General features: G+C 42.3%; 1 protein-coding gene across 7 annotated transcripts in view; it reads right to left on the bottom strand.

Annotated features, from left to right (window-relative positions):
* LOC112219019 (cortactin-binding protein 2) overlaps window positions 1-21,591 on the bottom strand; it is a 101,919-nt gene extending 80,328 nt beyond the window's left edge. For all 7 annotated transcript variants that reach the window (XM_042301743.1, XM_042301745.1, XM_042301744.1 and 4 more), the window contains exons 1-2: window positions 21,125-21,591; window positions 8,982-9,089 (exon numbers count right to left, since the gene is read on the bottom strand). In XM_042301743.1, coding sequence (XP_042157677.1) covers window positions 8,982-9,089; window positions 21,125-21,205 — 189 coding nt within the window. In that variant the 5' untranslated portion in view covers window positions 21,206-21,591. The remainder of the gene's footprint in view (window positions 1-8,981; window positions 9,090-21,124) is intronic.

The raw sequence follows: 21,591 nt of genomic DNA, 5'->3' as shown, positions 1-21,591 counted from the left end.
TATTTTGGTTAGGTCAGGGTGTGACATGGGTGATTTATGTGTTTTTTGCCTTGTCTACGGGTTTTGTATGTTTATGGGGGTGTTTCCTATCTAGGTGTTTTTGTAAGTCTATGGTTGCCTAGATTGGTTTTCAATTAGAGGCAGCTGTCTATCGTTGCCTCTGATTGGGAACCATATTTAGGTAGCCATATTCTTTGGGTATTTTGTGGGTGATGGTTCCTGTTACCAGTGTTCCTATGTGTTAGTGTTCACGTTACGGGACTGTTTCGGCTTCGTTGATTTTTGTCGGTTTATTGTTTTGTTCGTTGTTTAAGTATCCCATTATCATGGATTACCATCACGCTGCATTTTGGTCCTCCTCTCTTTCACCTGAAGACAGTCGTGACAGTGATGTTATAGAGTGTTGTTATAGAGTGATGTTATAGAGTGATGTTATAGAGAGATGTTATAGAGTGATGTTATAGAGAGATGTTATAGAGAGATGTTATAGAGAGATGTTATAGAGTGATGTTATAGAGTGATGTTATAGAGTGATGTTATAGAGAGATGTTATAGAGTGATGTTATAGAGAGATGTTATAGAGTGATGTTATAGAGTGATGTTATAGAGTGATGTTATAGAGTGATGTTATAGAGAGATGTTATAGAGTGATGTTATAGAGAGATGTTATAGAGTGATGTTATAGAGTGATAGATGGATAGAAAGTGGAAGGGAGAGGGGAGGGAGATGGATAGAAAGTGGAAGGGAGAGGGGAGGGAGATGGATAGAAAGTGGAAGGGAGAGGGGAGGGAGATGGATAGAAAGTGGAAGGGAGAGGGGAGGGAGATGGATAGAAAGTGGAAGGGAGAGGGGAGGGAGATGGACACGATCAACGACACAGACAGACAGATGAGTGACCGCCTGGCCACGCCCGCCTGCCTCTCTTGGACATGCTCTCTCAACTCCATGGTCTCCAGACTAACCTGTCTCTCAGCCTGACAGGGCTTCAAATCCTCCCCTCTAATCACAGTCAGAATAAATAAGCCCCCCAGGGACGTGGAGTAACAGGTGATCCCACTTCCTCTGATGTGGGGGGAGTTGGTACAATGAGTAGTCGGCTATTCAAAAGCTTTTACGATCAGAAGAGGTGATGTCAGTCAGCACTCAGCAGGGGTGTAACACCATCCAAAAAGCTTCACGAGGGCTCTGTTGCTAGGCAGGAGGGGGTCTGGTTGCTATACAGACAGCGGAGTCGTGTGGTTGGATGGTAGGGTGGTTCGATGCTAATTTGCTAATGTGTGGCGGAGAGAGTAGGGTTAAAATAACTTAAGACCCGTGTAGACCTGCCTCTGTAGACACCCAGTCTGTCCATAAAGAGCGAGAGAGAGGAATTGTAGGAAAAATTCCCAGCAACAGGCCATGCCTTAAATAGCATAGATCATTAGATATAACGTGACACAAGAAACCATAGTTGCTTGGGGCATCCTGTTATTCCATGCATAAAAGCTGACTACACAATGGCTTAAGGATAAGGGGACCAAAGCATCTCACTCATACAGGAGATCTCTGTTGTTGAGAGCAAGGTTACGTCATGACCATGAACCAACCAAGTCAGCAGTGAGCGGAATGAATATAGACCTAGGCTGTTGTACCCGTGTCCTGTTGGAATACTTAGCCTGTAAAATGCTTCCTTCCTCACTGCTGTGAGATAATCACTGATCTAAGCGGATTGCATGGGTCTAATCAAGTACTCAACCATACAGTTTTCACCCATCCAGTCGTTACCGATCAGTAAAGTAAGTAACACAGGGAGGACTCTAAAATGATTCTAAGGCAATGTGTTGGATTAACGTAGTTTTTGGACACTGGCTGACATGCCGTGCCTACGGAAGATGTCCAAAAGTGCGTGGGTTTCTTCTCTTTACTCATCTTATTCAACTGTTACCGTGCACCTGCAACAAAGACAGTTCAGATGTGCGAGGGCCTTTTGAACATCTTAACAAAATGTATCCAGTCTTCGATCAAGTGGTTGAACAGTTCCTACTCTACTTTTGGACAAAACTCTGGTTGTTGACAGCTGATCACAGACAGACTGAGCCTCAGCCACCATAAGAATGGGAGGGCTGTGCTGCTGCTGTATTTATCATGTGACTGGTCTCGTTTGGATAATCTGTTTACGGCCCCTTCTATTCTCCGGGGTGAAACCTGATAGCCCGGCTCAGCCAGCTTTAGCCACACGCTAATTAATCGACACCACCAAAGCCTATTAATAACGCCCAAGTGCCACAAACAAACTCAGATACCACTCTAATCTGTCTGGACAACATTTCAGAGGGGACATTAGAGAGAATGGGTGTAGGTTTGGGTCGTCTGGTGTTTTGTAGCGTAGTGGCTTTGAAGGAGAACAGGAGTATTATCTATGTATATGATATCGACGGTGCTATTGCCCGCAGCCAGCTGGTGTTCCTTCTGCCGATTTGAGGGGTTTTGTTATCCTAATCCTTTCTGGCCCACCATCCATCCTGCTTGAACAGAGCATGTGGGCTTCTCTCTCTCTCTCCCATTTCCCCTCTCTTTCAGCATCTCTCTCTCTCTCTCTCCCATATCCCCTCTCTTTTAGCATCTCTCTCTCTCTCTCTCTCAATTCAATTTAAGGGCTTTATTGGCATGGGAAACATATGCTAAAATTGCCTAAGTCGATAATAAACAAAAGTGAAATTAACAATACAAATGCACAGTAAACATGACACTCACAAAAGTTCCAAAAGAATAAAGACATTTAAAATGTCAAATTATGTGCAAGTAGTTCAAGTACAAACTAAAAAATAAATAAACATAAATATGGGTTGTATTTACAATGGTGTTTGTTCTTCACTGGTTGCCCTTTTCTTGTGGCAACAGGTCACAAATCTTACTGCTGTGATCAGGGAAAGGGGATACCTAGTCAGTTGTATAGGGAAATGGGATACCTATTCAGTTGTATAGGGAAAGGGGATACCTAGTCAGTTGTATAGGGAAAGGGGAATACCTAGTCAGTTGTATAGGGAAAGGGGAGGGGATACCTAGTCAGTTCTATAGGGAAAGGGGGATACCTAGGCAGTCGTATAGGGGAAAGGGGGAGGGGATACCTAGTCAGTTGTATAGGGGAAGGGGGATACCTAGTCAGTTGTATAGGGAAAGGGGGATACCTAGTCAGTTGTATAGGGAAAGGGGATACCTAGTAAGTTATATACGGAAAGGGGGAGGGGATACCTAGTAAGTTGTATAGGGAAAGGGGAGGGGATACCTAGTCAGTTGTATAGGGAAAGGGGGAGGGGATACCTAGTCAGTTGTATAGGGAAAGGGGGATACCTAGTCAGTTGTATAGGGAAAGGGGATACCTAGTCAGTTGTATAGGGAAAGGGGAATACCTAGTCAGTTGTATAGGGAAAGGGGAGGGGATACCTAGTCAGTTGTATAGGGAAAGGGGGAGGGGATACCTAGTCAGTTGTATAGGGAAAGGGGATACCTAGTCAGTTATATAGGGAAAGGGGATACCTAGTCAGTTGAATATGGAAAGGGGGATACCTAGTCAGTTGAATATGGAAAGGGGGATACCTAGTCAGTTATATAGGGAAAGGGAATACCTAGTCATTTGAATATGGAAAGGGGGGATACCTAGTCAGTTGGATATGGAAAGGGGGATACCTAGTCAGTTGAATATGGAAAGGGGGGATACCTAGTCAGTTGAATATGGAAAGGGGATACATAGTCCGTTGAATATGGAAAGGGGGATACCTAGTCAGTTGAATATGGAAAGGGGGATACCTAGTCAGTTGAATATGGAAAGGGGGGGATACCTAGTCAGTTGAATATGGAAAGGGGATACCTAGTCAGTTGCACAACTGAATGCATTCAACAAAAATGTGTCTTCTGCATTTAACCCAACCCCTCTGAATCAGAGAAATGCGTTGCCTTAATCAACGTCATCGGCACAGTTGTTGTTAGGGGTTAACCTCCTTGCTCAAGAGAAGAACAGACGATTTTTCCACCTTACCGGCTCAGCGATTCAAACCAGCGACCTTTCGGTTACTGGCCCAACGCTGTTAACCGCTAAGCTACCTTATCTCAGGGAGAACAGCAGAGTCTTTGTGTTACAGTCAAAACGGCAGTAAAGAGGGCTTCATTTTTTTAGCAAGATGCCAGAGAGAAAGAGAGGAGTAAGAGCAGAGAGAGAGAGAGTGTATGAATGAAAGGGTTAGGGAGAGAGAGAGAGAGAGAGAGTGTATGAATGAAAGGGTTAGGGAGAGAGAGAGATAGAGTGTATGAATGAAAGGGTTAGGAGAGAGAGAGATAGAGTGTATGAATGAAAGGGTTAGGGAGAGAGTGTATGAATGAAAGGGTTATGGAGAGAGAGAGAGAGAGTGTATGAATGAAAGGGTTAGGGAGAGAGAGAGAGAGAGAGTGTATGAATGAAAGGGATAGTGAGAGATAGTGAGAGAGAGCGAGAGGGCGCGAGAGAGAATGAAAGGGATAGGGAGTGAGAGAGAGATAGTGTGTGAGAGAGAGAGAGAGAGTGAGAGAGAGAGAGAGAGAGAGAGAGAGAGAGAGAGAGAGAGAGAGAGAACAGCACGTCAGAAATCAGCTCAATGTAATTGAAGAATCCACAGACTCTAACCACCACTGGGAAAATTGGAAAACACTAAACAAACATCAACACGAAGAATTATCTACCCAAAATGGAGATGTATGGGTAAACCACTTCTCCAATCAAAATGGCAGTAAAGAGGGCCTTATTTTTTAGCAAGATGCCAGGGAGAAAGAGAGGAGTAAGAACTTTGTTGATTTCAAAAAAGCCTTCGACTCAATTTGGCATTAGGGTCTGCTATACAAATAGATGGAAAGTGGTGTTGGGGGTAAAACATACGACATTATAAAATCCATGTACACAAACAACAAGTGTGCGTTAAAATTGGCAAAAAACACACATTTCTTCACACAGGGTCGTGGGGTGAGACAGGGATGCAGCTTAAGCCCCACCCTCTTCAACATATATATCAACAAATTGGCGTGGGCACTAGAAAAGTCTGCAGTACCCTGCCTCACCCTACTAGAATCCGAAGTCAAATGTCTACTGTTTGCTAATGATCTGGTGCTTCTGTCACCAACCAAGGAGGGCCTACAGCAGCACCTAGATCTTCTGCACAGATTCTATCAGACCTGGGCCCTGACAGTAAATCTCAGTAAGACCAAAATAATGGTGTTCCAAAAAAGGTCCAGTCGCCAGGACCACAAATACAACCACCTAAAAGGAAGCGATTCCCAAACCTTCCATAACAAAGCCATCACCCACAGAGAGATGAACCTGGAGAAGAGTCCCCTGAGCAAGCTGGTCCTGGGGCTCTTTTCACAAACACAAACACACCCCACAGAGCCCCAGGACAGCAGCACAATTAGACCCAACCAAATCATGAGAAAACAATAAGATAATTATTTGACACATTAAAATAATTTGACACATTTGACACATTCAAAGAATTAACAAAAAAACAGAGCAAACTAGAATGCTATTTGGCCCTAAACAGAGAGTACACAGTGGCAGAATACCTGACCACTGTGACTGACCCAAACTTAAGGAAAGCTCTATGTACAGACTTAGTGAGCATAGCCTTGCTATTGAGAAAGGCCGCCGTAGGCAGACATGGCTGTCAAGAGAAGACAGGCTATGTGCTCACTGCCCACAAAATGAGGTGGAAACTGAGCTGCACTTCCTAACCTCCTGCCCAATGTATGACCATATTAGAGAGACATATTTCACTCAGATTACACAGATCCACAAAGAATTCGAAAACAAATCCAATTTTGATAAACTCCCATATCTACTGGGTGAAATTCCACAATGTGCCATCACAGCAGCAAGATATGTGACCTGTTGCCACAAGAAAAGGGCAACCAGTGAAGAACAAACACCATTGTAAATACAACCCATATTTATGCTTATTTATTTTCCCTTGTGTACTTTAACAATTTGTACATTGTTACAACACTGTGTATATATATATATATATATATATATATATATATATATATATATATATATATATATATATATATATATAATATGACTTTTGTAATGTCTTTATTGTTTTGAAACTTCTGTATGTGTAATGTTTACTGTTAAATTTGATTGTTTTTTTCACTTTATATATTATCTACCTCACTTGCTTTGGCAATGTTAACACATGTTTCCCATGCCAATCAAGCCCCTTGAATTGAATTGAGAGGGAGAGGGAGAGGGAGAGGGAGAGGGAGAGAGAGAGAATGAAAGTGATAGAGAGAGAGAGAGAGAGAGAGAATGAATGAAAGGGATAGGGAGAGAAACAGAGGGAATGAGAGATGGGTGTAGTATAATGTAGATCCAAACTAAGCACAGCTACACAGCCTCTAAGGCAGGGCTTCCCAACTGGCGGCCCGCGGGCGGAAACTTGGCCCCCCAAGTTTTCTGAGCAAAACAAAATGTAATTGTTGGTTATAAAAGACTGTCAAATCACCTGGAAATCTGTTCCCAAGTATTCATCAGCATTATAGAGAGATGTGTGATTGTACACAAATAATACAAATGTATAATAATTGATTAGATTTATTTAGCACTTTTCTACCAACTGACTCACTCAAAGCTCTTTAGGGGGAAACTCAGCTGATCCACCACTAATGAGTTGCACCCACCTCAGTGATGCACAGAGAACATTTCTCTGCCAGAACACACACCACACATCAGCTATCAGGTGGAGTGGTGAGGAGTGATATATGCCCATTAGGAATGAGGGGGGATGATTAGATGGCTATGATGGAATGTGGCCAGATTGGGAATTTAGCCAGCACCCCCGGGGTGAACACCCCTACTCCTACAATAAGCGCCATGGGATTTTGAATGACCACAGAGACAGGACACACCGAAAGACGGCACCCTACGCAGGACAATATTCCCAAATGTAATCAAGGTTTGAAATTATTGTGTTTTAGTCAAATATTATATCTGTTTAGGCTTCTTGTGGTCAATTGGCAGTCAAAAAATATATTTTTTCATTATGTTCTGGCCCCCCGACCATCTGCTCAATAAAAAATGTACCCACGGCTGAATCTAGTTGATGATCCCTGCTCTAAGGCCAAGCAAGGAGAAGCAAGGAACAAGGAGAAGAAGAATAGAAAACACTGTTCAATGCCAGTCAGATCGATAAGGACAAAAACGGACTACATCAAAGAAAAACGTCAATATCTACAAGCACATTTTCAGAGAATAGAGAACAATGAGCGGATTTCAATGTAATGTTCCAGAGGCTAAGAGAAAACAGAGAGATTGGTCTCTATCCTGTCTACAGCCCTGGTCTCAGAACTACTCAACTATCCCACATTAAGAAACCTATTAAAAAGTTTAAGAGGACAAGACAGCTGAAAGTGGAGCACTAGGCAAAACACGCCGATACTGATTCTGACCTAAATACAGCAGAGAGAGAGAGAGAGAGAAAGAGAGAGAGAGGGAGAGGGAAAGAGAGGGGATAGAGAGTGAGAGATGGGGAGAGAAAGAGAGAGAGGGAGAGAGAGAGAGGGGAAAAGACAGCGAGAGGAGGAGGAGAGAGAGAGAGAGAGAGAGAGAGAGAGAAGAGAGAGAGAGAGAGAGAGAGAGAGAGAGGGGGGAGAGAGGAGGAAAGAGAGAGTGAGAGAGAGCGGGAGGGGGGAGAGAGAGAGAAACAGCGAGAGATCGAGAGAGAGAGAGAAACGGGAGTGTGAGGGAGAGAGGTGGAGAGAGACAGAGCGAGAGAGCGAGAGAGCGAGAGAGCAAGAGCCAGAGAGAGAGAGAGAGAGAGAGAGAGAGAGCCAGAGCGAGAGAGAGAGAGAGAGAGAGAGAGAGAGAGAGAGAGAGAGAGAGAGCAGAGAGAAAGGTTGTTTCAGAAATAACTTGCTACTTTGCCCTGAGGAGGACAGCTAGTAACCTCAATGCAAACTGGCTTCACTTTAACCACATCATCGATCGCATCTGTACCACAACCTCATCCCTCATCCATCCACATACAGTAACCTTGTCAACCATAATGTAAAACCTCATCTGTTCACATAACCTCATCCCTCATCCATCCACATACAGTAACCTTGTCATCCATAATGTAAAACCTCATCTGTTCACATAACCTCATCCCTCATCCATCCACATACAGTAACCTTGTCATCCATAATATAAAACCTCATCTGTTCACATAACCTCATCCCTCATCCATCCACATACAGTAACCTTGTCAACCATAATGTAAAACCTCATCTGTTCACATAACCTCATCCCTCATCCATCCACATACAGTAACCTTGTCAACCATAATGTAAAACCTCATCTGTTCACATAACCTCATCCCTCATCCATCCACATACAGTAACCTTGTCAAACATAATGTAAAACCTCATCTGTTCACATAACCTCATCCATCCACATACAGTAACCTTGTCATCCATAATGTAAAACCTCATCTGTTCACATAACCTCATTCCTCATCCATCCACATAGTAACCTTGTCATCCATAATGTAAAACCTCATCTGTTCACATAACCTCGTCCACATTATCTATATGCCATGATCTGAAATCTCATCCACGTTGAGAAAGTAGTGAGTAGCACACCTGCAGGTCTGCTTACTTCAACACTCATTACATTTTTACTACAGTGGGATGAAACAGCTCACTGAGCCACAAGCCCTGTCTGAGTAATGCCACACGGCCACAATACCATTTCTAGTATAAACATGACAGAACTGTGTTAGAGCCACGTAGTTCAAAACATAGAGAACAGAGGCCAAGACAACAATATGTGTATACAACTATCAAACCCTGTAGTAGATGCTGAATACAAGTGTGTGTGTGTGTGTGTGTGTGTGTGTGTGTGTGTGTGTGTGTGTGTGTGTGTGTGTGTGTGTGTGTGTGTGTGTGTGTGTGTGTGTGTGTGTGTGTGTGTGTGTGTGTGTGTGATCCAGACTCACCCTCAGGGCTTCTATGACCAGGTCCCGGGCCTCCAGCTCCCCCTCCATGATGCTGAGCAGGGTCAGGAGCTCCGGCTTGCTCAGATTATCCATGTTAAACTCACATTTCTACAACACACACACACAAATAAATACATCTTACTTATCACATATTAACAGTGAGCGATGTATTAAAAAGTTTATTTTTAAATGTAACTGGGACACACATTTTTATACAATATTATACTCTCTTCTTAGAAAACACTCATAAATATGCATGTTTGTAATCAAATCCAAGGGAAATGACAAATGTTTTGGCAAAGAGGGACATGAAACTTCAGAGCACCAACTTACTGAAAACTGCATCAACAGCAACAAAACAGTAGAGTTAGAAATGTGCATGATGACTAACAACACTCCTCAGATGGGTCTCATTAAGGTTTGTTATAATGAAGCTGAATGTCTGGCTGTACATTGAGGCCATTAAGGTCAAACTACATTTAGCCACATCATTAAAAGCTGATTTGGCCATTTGGACCCACAGGGACAACGGACAGATGGATTGGGATGGAGGATAGAGGTAATTGTGAGTGACCAGACCACTTTCTGCTTTTGCATCATCAATCAATTAAAAGCTTTTCCAACCTCTCTGAGAAATGGCTGGCTATGCATTCCTGGGTTTACCGGTAGAGTTTTTGGCGAGGAGAGAGAACATTGGAACGGTGGCTGCTTCTGGTTCGTCTCATTCCATGATAGAGACGACACTATCAAACTGACTGACAGATGACAGACTGACGACTCGTTGTTCTGATTGAATAAGACTAACTTGTCTGTCATCCTCCTTCCACAACTTAAGATGATATTGGGAGCTTAACTAAATTCATATAGGTGTACAATGAAAATGATGCAACCTCACAGGCTGAGAGGTGCACTGAGATAAGATTGGAGGTGATAAAGTTACTTGGCAAGAACATCTGCAGAGAAACCCTCTCTTATAGCACTAGATACAGGGGTGGGCAACTCCAGTCCTCTGATTGGTGTCACAGTTTTGCCCCAGCTAACACACCTGACTCCAATAATCACCTAATCATGCTCTTCAGTTTAGAATGCAATTTGATTAATCAGCTGTGTTTGTTAGGGGATGGAGATAGAAGAACATCCAATTCCCTTTTCCATTCTAATTTCTTTAAGCTGAGCTTTTGTTTTTGCACAGCTATTTGTTCAATAAACCAATAAACGGGAGGGAGAGACGAGCTCCTAGCCTCTAGTCACAAGCGTTCTATTTTATCTCTGCTAAGGCAGATGCGTTTGTACCTGTTCAATTTGGTGACATTCAATCACCCTGCCACAGATACGTGATTGTCTATCATAATTCTGAATCCCTGCCAATGTTTCTCCATGTTCATCATCGATCCAGCAGCCTCCTTCATAAAGATCCATTAAATCACAGACAGAATATATAACCTATGAAACCAGCCTGGTCTTTCAGCAGGCTGCTGGAGTTCAAAGAGTTCCTAAATACTAGGCGTTCCAATACTGTGTCTGGATGACAAGACATCGTAAGACTCTAATGGCTTGAGATTAGAGGTCGACCGATTAATCGGAATGGCCGATTAATTAGGGCCGATTTCAAGCTTTCATAACAATCAGTAATCGGTATTTTTGGACACCGATTTGCCAATTTAATTTTTTTTTTTTTAAATGTTATATTGTTTTTTGTTTTTTTTACACCTTTATTTAACTGGGCAAGTCAGTTAAGGACACATTCTTATTTTCAATGACGGCCTAGGAACAGTGGGTTAACTGCCTTGTTCAGGGGCAGAATGACAGATTTTTACCTTGTCAGCTCAGGGATTCATTTTTGCAACCTGGTTACTAGTCCAACGCTCTAACCACCTGCCTTACATTGCACTACACGAGGAGCCTGCCTGGCAGGCTGACTACCTGTTACGCGAGGGCAGCAACAAGCCAAGGTAAATTGCTAGCTAGCATTAAACATATCTTATAAAAAACAATCAATCTTAACATAATCACTAGTTAACTACACATGGTTGATGATATTACTAGTTTATCTAGCGTGTCCTGCGTTGCATATAATCGATGCGGTGCCTGTTAATTTCTCATTGAATCACAGCTAATTCGACAAACGGGTGATGATTTAACAAGCGCATTTGCGAAAAAAGCACTGTCGCTGCACCAATGTACCTAACCATAAACATCAATGCCTTTCTTTAAAATCAATACACAAGTATATATTTTTAAACCTGCATATTTAGTTAATATTGCCTGCTAACATGAATTGCTTATAACAAGGGCAATTGTGTCACTTCTCTTGCGTTCCGTGCAAGCAGTCAGGGTATATGCAGCAGTTTGGGCCGCCTGGCTCATTGCGAACTGTGTGAAGTCCATTTATTCCTAACAAAGGCCGTAATGAATTTGCCAGAATTGTACATAATTATGACATAACATTGAAGGTTGTACAATGTAACAGCAATATTTAGTCTTAGGGATGCCACCCGTTAGATAAAATACGGAACGGTTCAGTATTTCACTGAAAGAATAAACGTTTTGTTTTCGAATTGATAGTTTCCGGAATCTACCATTTTAATGACCAAAGGCTCATATTTCTGTGTGTTATTATGTTATAATTAAGTCTATGATTTGACAGAGCAGGCTGACTGAGCGATGGTAGGCACCAGCAGGCTCGTAAGCATTCATTCAAACAGCACTTTCGTGCGTTTTGCCAGCAGCTCTTCCCTGTGCTTCAAGCATTGCGCTGTTTATGACTTCAAGCCAATCAACTCCCGAGATTAGGCTGGTGTAACCGATGTGAAATGGCTAGCTAGTTAGCAGGGTGCACGCTAGTAGCGTTTCAATCGGTAACGTCACTCGCTCTGAGACTTGGAGTAGTTGTTCCCCTTGCTCTGCATGGGTAACGCTGCTTCGAGGGTGGCTGTTGTCGATGTGTTCCTGGTTCGAGCCCAGGTAGGAGCAAGGGGAGGAAGCTATACTGTTACAATGGCAATACTAAAGTGCCTATAAGAAAATCCAATAGTCAAAGTTATATGAAATACAAATCGTATAGAGATAAATAGTCCTATAATTCCTATAATAACTACAACCTAAAACTTCTTACCTGGGAATATTGAAGACTCATGTTAAATGGAACCACCAGCTTTCATATGTTCTCATGTTCTGAGCAAGGAACTTAAATGTTAGCTTTCTTACATGGCACATATTGCACTTTTACTTTCTTCTCCAACACTTTGTTTTTGCATTATTTAAACCAAATTGAACATGTTTCATTATTTATTTGAGGCTAAATTGATTTTATTGATGCATTATAATAAGTTAAAATTAGTGTTCATTCAGTATTGTTGTAATTGTCATTATTACAAATACATTTTAAAAAACGGCCGATTAATCGGTGCCGGCATTTTTTGGTCCTCCAATAATCGGTATCGGCGTTGAAAAATCATAATCGGTCGACCTCTACTTGAGATACCGTAAAATCATTTTAGTCAAGCAAGTAAACCAAGTTACAGTAAGATTGAAGCCCTTAGAAAGTATGGCAATCTATTTCCTTCAGAACAGCCCCAACCAAGCTAGGATGGGGTTAAAAGTGAAGAATCCAGCGATTGATTCACTCTGTTTCAAGCTTTCAAATGAATTCCCAACCCCTACGCAGCATTCTCCCCATGTTGTGCTGCTGCCAGTGAGCCATTTGGAGAATTGGAAGTCTTCGAAGGCTTGCATGACACTATCCCAACCAAAGCCTGTACGTGATGCTGTCATGTGGGCCCCCGGTCTTCGTCAATGTACTCGGTTGGCATTTCTCCCTCCTGCATTTCTGTACAGTGAGCAGGTGAGGGAAGCTAAGGCTAATTTGTTCCAAGAGCCGTGAGTTAAGTTCCTAATGGTAGCCTATTCCCTATATAGTGCACTACTTTTGACCAGAGCCCTAGTAGTTCACTACATAAGGAATAGGGGGTCATTTGGGAAGCAGATGTGGTGTGCTGTGCTGCGCTGCCTGCAAAGGGCAGGAGCCTGGCTAGTATTCAGCTAACTCCTCACTGTACTGGAGTTAATCAGGACTATGTCACTTCCCATTGGGACACACTGAAGAGGACAAGACTGAAGACCAGCGTCAAGCTTTAAGGCCTCGTGTTTTTGTTACATTGGAAAATGTTACTGCATATGCTTAGAAACTAGGGCTGTGATGATACCAGTATCACTGACCAGTGTGGCCCTACCACCACCATTCATCAACCTCTGACCCCTCTCTACACCAAGTGAACCGGTCCTCAAGGGCCCTTCAGAAAAGAAACTCCCTAACCGAGGGCCAACAAAAGAGGGTGTTGCAGGCAGGACTCTATAATGCAACTAAATATTTTGCTGTGCCACCCGGAGTTGTACTTTGGGAGTACAATGAGCCTAGAAAAAATTATTCCAGATAATAATTGTTGTAATCATAAGGCTTCGCTGTACCATTGTTTCCGAGTCCCTAGAGAAAAACAAGAGTGCATATTCGTTAGCATCATGGTTGCACCATTACTACAGAGAAAACGGCTTGCTTCTAGCCCAAACAGGTCAAATGATCTGACCCATATTACTGGAGAGGACGGATGGTTGGTTGATGTGCTGTCCTCGAGGCACCTGTTCAGCTGAACGCTAAGTGTAAACTAGCCTCTGGGCCGTAAAAGCAAGGGAAGGAGTGCAGTGTGCACTGAACACGCTCAGTAGAGCTGGGCTGGCGGGCTGGCTTGGCTGACACTGACACGGTACTCTGAGCTATGCCAGCTGAATCACTGAAATGAAGACCAATTTAGAAACGTCTCCGGTGTACATACCCCCTCCCCTCTCCTTCTCTCACTCTGCTCTATCTCTGGCCTCCTTCCTTCCATCTCTCTCTTGCTTTCTTTCTGCCCCCTTCCATTACTTTCTTACTTTCTCTTGCTTTTCTTGCCTTCTGAGTCATTCCATGTCATTTCAGCAAGCCATGACACCCACCATCTCAGATGGTTCTGAAATCGTTTCTGTAGTTAGAAACAGGTAAGATTGGCATTCCTGAAACATAATTTTGTTTAAATTTAAGCTAATTAATTACACCCAAATTGACCATTTTAATTTATAGGATTCAGATCCTATTCAATAAATATATTACCCAACATCAGATGTGTACCAAACATTTTCCTACCAAAGAGTAAGACATTTTTTGTCAAAAACCACCAACGGACCCTCCACACGCCACGCCAATCTCACCCCAACAACCAGTATACAGTATCAGCTCTCTTTATTTGACAAGTATAAAATAAAGCTGTGACTTGGAGTATTGCTTCTTCATACTATGTAATATATTCCCTGTGAATCTGGTGATGTTTTTTTTTGCCCTGTTCAGATAAATTTGTCATTGAAGTTACCATAAAGAAGTGTGGAAGTACCCGATTTTGACTACTGGATGCCTCTGCTCCTGCTATAACACCACACTCTATTATCCATTTTAGTGTGCTACTTTGGGTAGAAAACCAATAGATTTTGCTCATGATGAAAATAAACTGTGTGGTCATCCTCACAAGTCAAGTCAGTACTCCATGAAAGCAATTCAGTTTGTCCGTCTCTTAGCAACCTAATACTTCAACCCAACTCCCGTTGAATGGTCCAACAGTGGCAGCTCACTGAGAGGGCTATCACTTTGACTTTTCCTACAAGCCCAAAACTTTGATGGAGAAATGGGCTAGGGACTACCCTAACAAAACAATACATTGCATGGCAGTATTGTGTTTTTCAACAAAAATAAATATCATGAATCAGCTATATCAGCTATATTTACCAGCTATATTTACCATTAAACCCAACCCAATACCATTACCATTGTAAAACACTATACAGTGTGTGTTGGGACTTTTACCATTGAAGACCATCACATGGAAACCATTAACTGCTGTAGCCCAATGGTTTGCTTGTCCACCAGGAATAGTCTAACAGTAACTAATCCAGACCTTTTTTGATGGGAAAAAACATACACAAAGGGGACGTTTCTTGGACACAGATTAAAGGAAACTGTCAAATATTTTTCAACTTCATATTCATTATCTCCAACGCAACGCCAATGTCAACATCAACATAAACAACATAAACATTTTTAAAAAGTCCTCTCACTGTCAATTGCATTTATTTTCAGCAAACTTAACATGTGTAAATATTTGTATGAACATAACAAGATTCAACAACTGAGACATAAACTGAACAAGTTCCACAGACATGTGACTAACAGAAATGAAATAATGTGTCCCTGAACAAAGGGGGGGTCAAAATCAAAAGTAATAGTTAGTATCTGGTGTGGCCACCAGCTGCATTAAGTACTGTAGTGCATCTCCTCGTGGACTGCACCAGATTTGCCAGTTCTTGCTGTGAGATGTTACCCCACTCTTCCACCAAGGCACCTGCAAGTTCCCGGACATTTCTGGGGGGAATGGCCCTAGCCCTCACCAGCCCCCAACAGGTCCCAGACATGCTCAATGGGATTGAGATCTGGGCTCTTTGCTGGCCATGTCAGAACCCTAACCCTAACCCTCTTTGGTCTCCTAAGTTTTCATAACTGTGACCTTAATTGCCCACCGTCTGTAAGCTGTTAGTGTCTTAACGACCGTTCCACAGGTGCATGTTCATTCATTGTTTATGGTTCATTGAACAAGCATGGGAAACAGTGTTAAAACCCTTTACAATGAAGATCTGTGAAGTTATTTGGATTTTTACGAATTATCTTCGAAAGACAGGGTCCTGAAAAATGGACATTTCTTTTTTTTAGTTTATGTGAAAATTGCACGTTTCTGTGTTAGATAGAGGAACATACGTATTTCTAATGAAATCATCGGTGTACATCATGTGATTTAAACTAATTATGAGTAGGCAATGCCTACTAATTGCATACTAATTGTCTATTAATTTGAATTGTGAAGACTTGAATTGTGAGGGCGATCACACAATTTACTTTCAATCATGTGCCAAATGTATTGGTTTTCGACCCAAAGCTGCAAAAGAAATGTTGCACTCTTGAGTGCTAATGTTTGGAGGATATATTGGCATGCGTGTTGTTAGGCCCAAGATGAATTCGAGGGCTGGCAAACTGTGCCAATATATGCTCTAAACACCGGCTTTGAGGGCATTATCACTTTTATACAACGGGTTACCAACATATTCAAATAATGATTGACATATTTTCATTAAATGGACGTATCAATGGACGTCATCCAGTCGTTCAGTCTTTTTGTTCTGTATCTATGGACGCGACCAAGTCGTTCAGTCTTTTTGTTCTGTATCTATGGACGCGACCAAGTCGTTCAGTCTTTTTGTTCTGTATCTATGGACGCGACCAAGTCGTTCAGTCTTTTTGTTCTGTGTCTATGGACGCGACCAAGTCGTTCAGTCTTTTTGTTCTGTGTCTATGGACGCGACCAAGTCGTTCAGTCTTTTTGTTCTGTGTCTATGGACGCGACCAAGTCGTTCAGTCTTTTTGTTCTGTATCTATGGACGCGACCAAGTCGTTCAGTCTTTTTGTTCTGTATCTATGGACGCGACCAAGTCGTTCAGTCTTTTTGTTCTGTATCTATGGACGCGACCAAGTCGTTCAGTCTTTTTGTTCAGTATCTATGGACGCGACCAAGTCGTTCAGTCTTTTTGTTCTGTATCTATGGACGCGACCAAGTCGTTCAGTCTTTTTGTTCTGTATCTATGGACGCGACCAAGTCGTTCAGTCTTTTTGTTCTGTATCTATGGACGCGACCAAGTCGTTCAGTCTTTTTGTTCTGTATCTATGGACGCGACCAAGTCGTTCAGTCTTTTTGTTCTGTATCTATGGACGAGACCCAGTCGTTCAGCCTTTTTGTTCTGTATCTATGGACGCGCCCAAGTCGTTTCATACTTTTTGTTCTGTATCTATGGATGCGACCAAGTTGTTCAGTCTTTTTGTTCTGTATCTATGGACGCGACCAAGTCGTTCAGTCTTTTGTTCTGTCTATGGACGCGACCAAGTCGTTCTGCCTTTTTGTTCTGTATCTATGGACGCGCCCAAGTCGTTTCATACTTTTTGTTCTGTATCTATGGATGCGACCAAGTTGTTCAGTCTTTTTGTTCTGTATCTATGGACGCGACCAAGTCGTTCAGTCTTTTTGTTCTGTATCAATGGACGTGATCCAGTCGTTAGCTCTAAATGTTCCATTGCCATGCTGCCTGGCAACATTCTTATCCCTTGCTTGCTAGCCAACTATGCCTAACTTACAGTCACGTCAAAAAGTGCAGCCAGAATAACAGCAAAGTAGCTGCATTTGCATTTGTTAAAGCTTTTTTCTAGAGATATTTATTTGGATACATCCATAACAATGAGCTGATGAGGTGCAATTTCACCTTGCATAGAAAATGTGCTCACTTGTCAGGACACTGTTGTTCAGAGGAGCTAGCCAACAACACAGCTACAGTAACAAAATCACTTCAAACTCAAATCAAATCTTATTAGTCACATGCGCCGATTACAACAGTGAAATGCTTACTTACGAGCCCCCAACCAACAATGAAGTTTTAAAAAATACGGACAAGAATAAGAGATAAAAGTAACAAGTAATTAAAGCGCAGCAGTAAAACAACAATAGCGAGACTATACACAGGGGGGGGGGTACCGGTACAGAGTCAATGTGCAGGGGTACCGGTACAGAGTCAATGTGCAGGGGTACCGGTACAGAGTCAATGTGCAGGGGTTCCGGTACAGAGTCAATTGGCAGGGGTACCGGTACAGAGTCAATGTGCAGGGGTACCGGTACAGAGTCAATGTGCAGGGGTACCGGTACAGAGTCAATGTGCAGGGGTACCGGTACAGAGTCAATGTGCAGGGGTACCGGTACAGAGTCAAAGTGAAGGGGTACCGGTACAGAGTCAATGTGCAGGGGTACCGGTACAGAGTCAATGTGCAGGGGTACCGGTACAGAGTCAATGTGCAGGGGCACCGGTGAGTTGAGGTAATATGTACATGTAGGTAGAGTTATTAAAGTGACTATGCATAGATGACAACAACAGAGAGTAGCAGCGGTGTAAAGAGGGGGGCGGGGCAATGCAAATAGGCTGGGTAGCCATTTGATTAGATGTTCTGGATTCTTATAGCTTGGGGGTAGAAACTGTTTAAAAGCGTCTTGGACCAAGACTTGGCCCTCCGGTCCCGCTTCCCGTGCGGTAGCAGAACTGAAAAGCTGGAAAAACTGCAAATTAGCTGCATTTCGTTTTACCTTCTTTCAATAAATATTTTTTTGTATATATCCATTCAAATTATGACAGCTGATTCATGATTTCGACTGGCTGAGAAACGCTGCCTGTCTGTCTCATCCTGACTCCCGACACGTTCATTACTATGGGACAGCAGAAGATTGGATTTGAATATTGAAACAATGTTGTAAATGTCGGAGAGACAGACAGCAAGGTTTATACAAATCTCCGCTGTTGAAAACTAGATGTTAGTCTAAAAGAAATGTGAGATAATGTCAAGATGCTTTTTATAGTGGAGATCGAGTTTATAAAGTACCTGGCTGGGTTGATGAGACAGAGGATTGCGCAGTCAGATGGAACAGAGTAAATAGGCATTTTAACATCATAGATTTAGCCGGTGGCAATTTGTGGAATAGACACCGTCTGGAATGCGGTTATAACCAATCAGTATTCAGGATTAGACCCACTCGTTGTATAATATGTAATAAACACAAGAGACCAGCAAAATGGATAAAATGGTGAGGCGGTATATCAGGAACAACAAATCAAATCAAATCTAATTTATTTGTGACATGCTTTGTAAACAAAAGGTGTAGACTAACAGTGAAATGCTTACTTGCGGGCCCTTCCCAACAATGCAGAAAAAAAGAGAAATAATATAAAAAATAATAACACAAGGAATAAATACACAATGAGAAACGATAACTTGGCTAGATACACGGGGTACCAGTACAGAGTTGATTTGTGCAGGAGTACAATTACATTTACATAGTAAGGAAAAGCAATACTCCAAACCACATCTTCATACAACTTGTGAAACATACAGAACTGATACTGAATACTGGTTGTTAGGGTGGGAATGGCTACCCAGACTACCCCCCCCACACACACACACACACACACGCTGCTGCTACTCTCTGTTATTATCTTTGCATAGCCACTTTAATAACTCTTACCCACATGTAAATAATTATCTAAATTACCTCGACACCGGTGCCCCCACACATTGACACATTGACTCTGTACCGGTACCCCCTGTATATAGCCCAGCTATTGTTATTTACTCCTGCTCTTTAATTATTTGTTATTCTTATCTTTTACTTTTTGGGGGCATTTTCTTAAAACTGCATTGTTGGTTAAGGGCTTGTAAGCATTTCACTGTAAGGTCTACACCTGTTGTATTCGGCGCATGTGACAAATAAAATTTGATTTGATTTTGATTGGTGTGGGGTGTCCGTAGCTGGGTTTAATTTTTTTGTCTTACTCATTAGTAGGAAGAAGTTTGGTCCAAATCAGATGTTGGGTACTATATGTATTGAATATTATCTAAATCCTATACATTAAAATGACCAATTTGGGTGCAATCAACACACAAAAAAGAAAGTGCAACTAACAACACAACCAATTTCAGAACAATCTGAGATGGTAGGTGTGGAAACTCCTCTTTCTTGTGCTTTTTGAGGTGGAACGACCCTTGTTCTTCTACCACCACCCACATCTCTTCTCTTCTTCCCATTTCAACAGCTACCTGCCTGTCTCGTTCCCCCCACCCCAAGGGGATCTTCCAGTCAATCATTTCAATAGCCTTTGAACCTCAAACCCAGAACAGTTATTGCATTTCCTGTGCCCTATAAGAATATGCAAATGCTTAAGAAATGCTCAATTACATATAAACATATATAGAATAGGCGTAGTTCATGGTAAAGTCAAGTGGCTAATGGGAGACTGGCCAGCCCAGTGCCTATTCTGCATGAATTGACTGACTGGTCAATAGACAGCAATGGTCTGACTGAACAGAGCACATGGAACCATCCAAGCATACCACAACCAGGGAAAGGTACCACGGACACCTCCCGCGGGGCAAAATATTGATTCATTTGCACAGAGGGGTAGCAAGCTGCTGCCCTGGCACATATGTATGTTGTAACCTGCCTGTCTGCAAGACGAGGGGCCAGTGTGAGAAGTCCCAGATAGATGAGTGTAAACAAGTGCAACTCAGCCTGATTAGTCAGGAGACTGCAGACAAACAAACACTTTCACTAAGATTCAACATTTCTAATACTGTTCTATTGGTCACAGGTCAAATCTAAAGTATTAGTAGGCCTACAGAATACGGAAACGTTTTTTTGAGTGCAAATAGCCAACAATGCTTTATGTTCAGACAAGTGCTGCTGAATATTGGATTGTAGTGGTTTGGTTTGGGGGTCCTCATAGGATAGCCTATATAGGCCTTTCTTTTCTAACCATAAAGGCAATATTTTCCAAACGCAAATTTGCATGTAGGCTACATCAGATAACAATATATTCACATTAAAGCCACAATGACACAAAGCACAAACCAACCATTAACATATGTTGTTTCAACTTAGAGCTTTTGATGTAGAGAAGAATTACAGCATTGTGCATTGAACAGCCATCTCAAAAGCAGCGCCCTATCTCGTAGCCTATTCAGAAGACGAGCCAGTGCAAACCTATAGCCTAAATTGTGTTTCAAATGTAAGTTGCCTACACATTGAAACCACCGTTTTAACCAAACTGTAACAACTGTATTACAACACCGCAAATCAGTGCTTTATAGCCAACTACGCTTCCCCATATTGGCCGTGCCAACAGACTGAGCTTTTTGAGGTGTGAGAAATATATTAACCCAATTCCTTTGATTTTAATTCTCATAACAGACTTGGATCATGTGTATATAGTCTATTTGGAAAAAAATCTGAGAACCTTTGTTTTGCTGTTCGCTACATTGTCACAAGAATAACATCTTGCTGTTGCTTCAAGATGAACACTCAGGTTCATAGAGAAATGCACCGTCTTTCTGTATTCATTATTCCTGTGCCCGGTGCCTTTATTCCAAAACGAATCATGCAAATATAGAAACATATAGACCTGGCTATAATATGAAAAGGTCTTACCGCTTCGACACTTCCAAGCACTGTTGTTGCCAGTGTTTGTACCGGAGGACGCTGTTCCCCGCTCGCTCCCTCCGACGCCATCTTCCTACTGTAGCGGTCTGCTGGAGTGCGGGCAACACACAGAACATAAAACAACGCATTCAGTACCACTTTAACTACTACGCTGCTGAATGCAAATTTCACATACGACTGTAGCCTAAAATTGTAAAAACACTCGAGAGAAAAATGTGTCTCCGCGGATGAGACAGTCTAGACTAGACCAGACCATGGCATTTCGGGGAGCGCAGGTTGGTTAAGGGCAGTAGGCGTGGACCCTAGGCATATTCCAGATGAGAATGCGTTCTCAATTTGAAAGGAGGTGCGTTGCGCGGTGGCTAAAGAGTGACAAAAAATGTTGTGGTGGGGACAAGTGTAGCCAAGGCTGTGTCCTATTTCTGCCTAAACCCACCATGCCAAGGCTTACAACC

This window comes from Oncorhynchus tshawytscha, linkage group LG19, assembly GCF_018296145.1.
Source record: "Oncorhynchus tshawytscha isolate Ot180627B linkage group LG19, Otsh_v2.0, whole genome shotgun sequence".
In the NCBI taxonomy this organism is placed as follows: Eukaryota; Metazoa; Chordata; class Actinopteri; order Salmoniformes; family Salmonidae; genus Oncorhynchus; species Oncorhynchus tshawytscha.
Note: the sequence above shows the minus strand (reverse complement) of the source record. Positions and strands in the feature narration are given on the sequence as shown.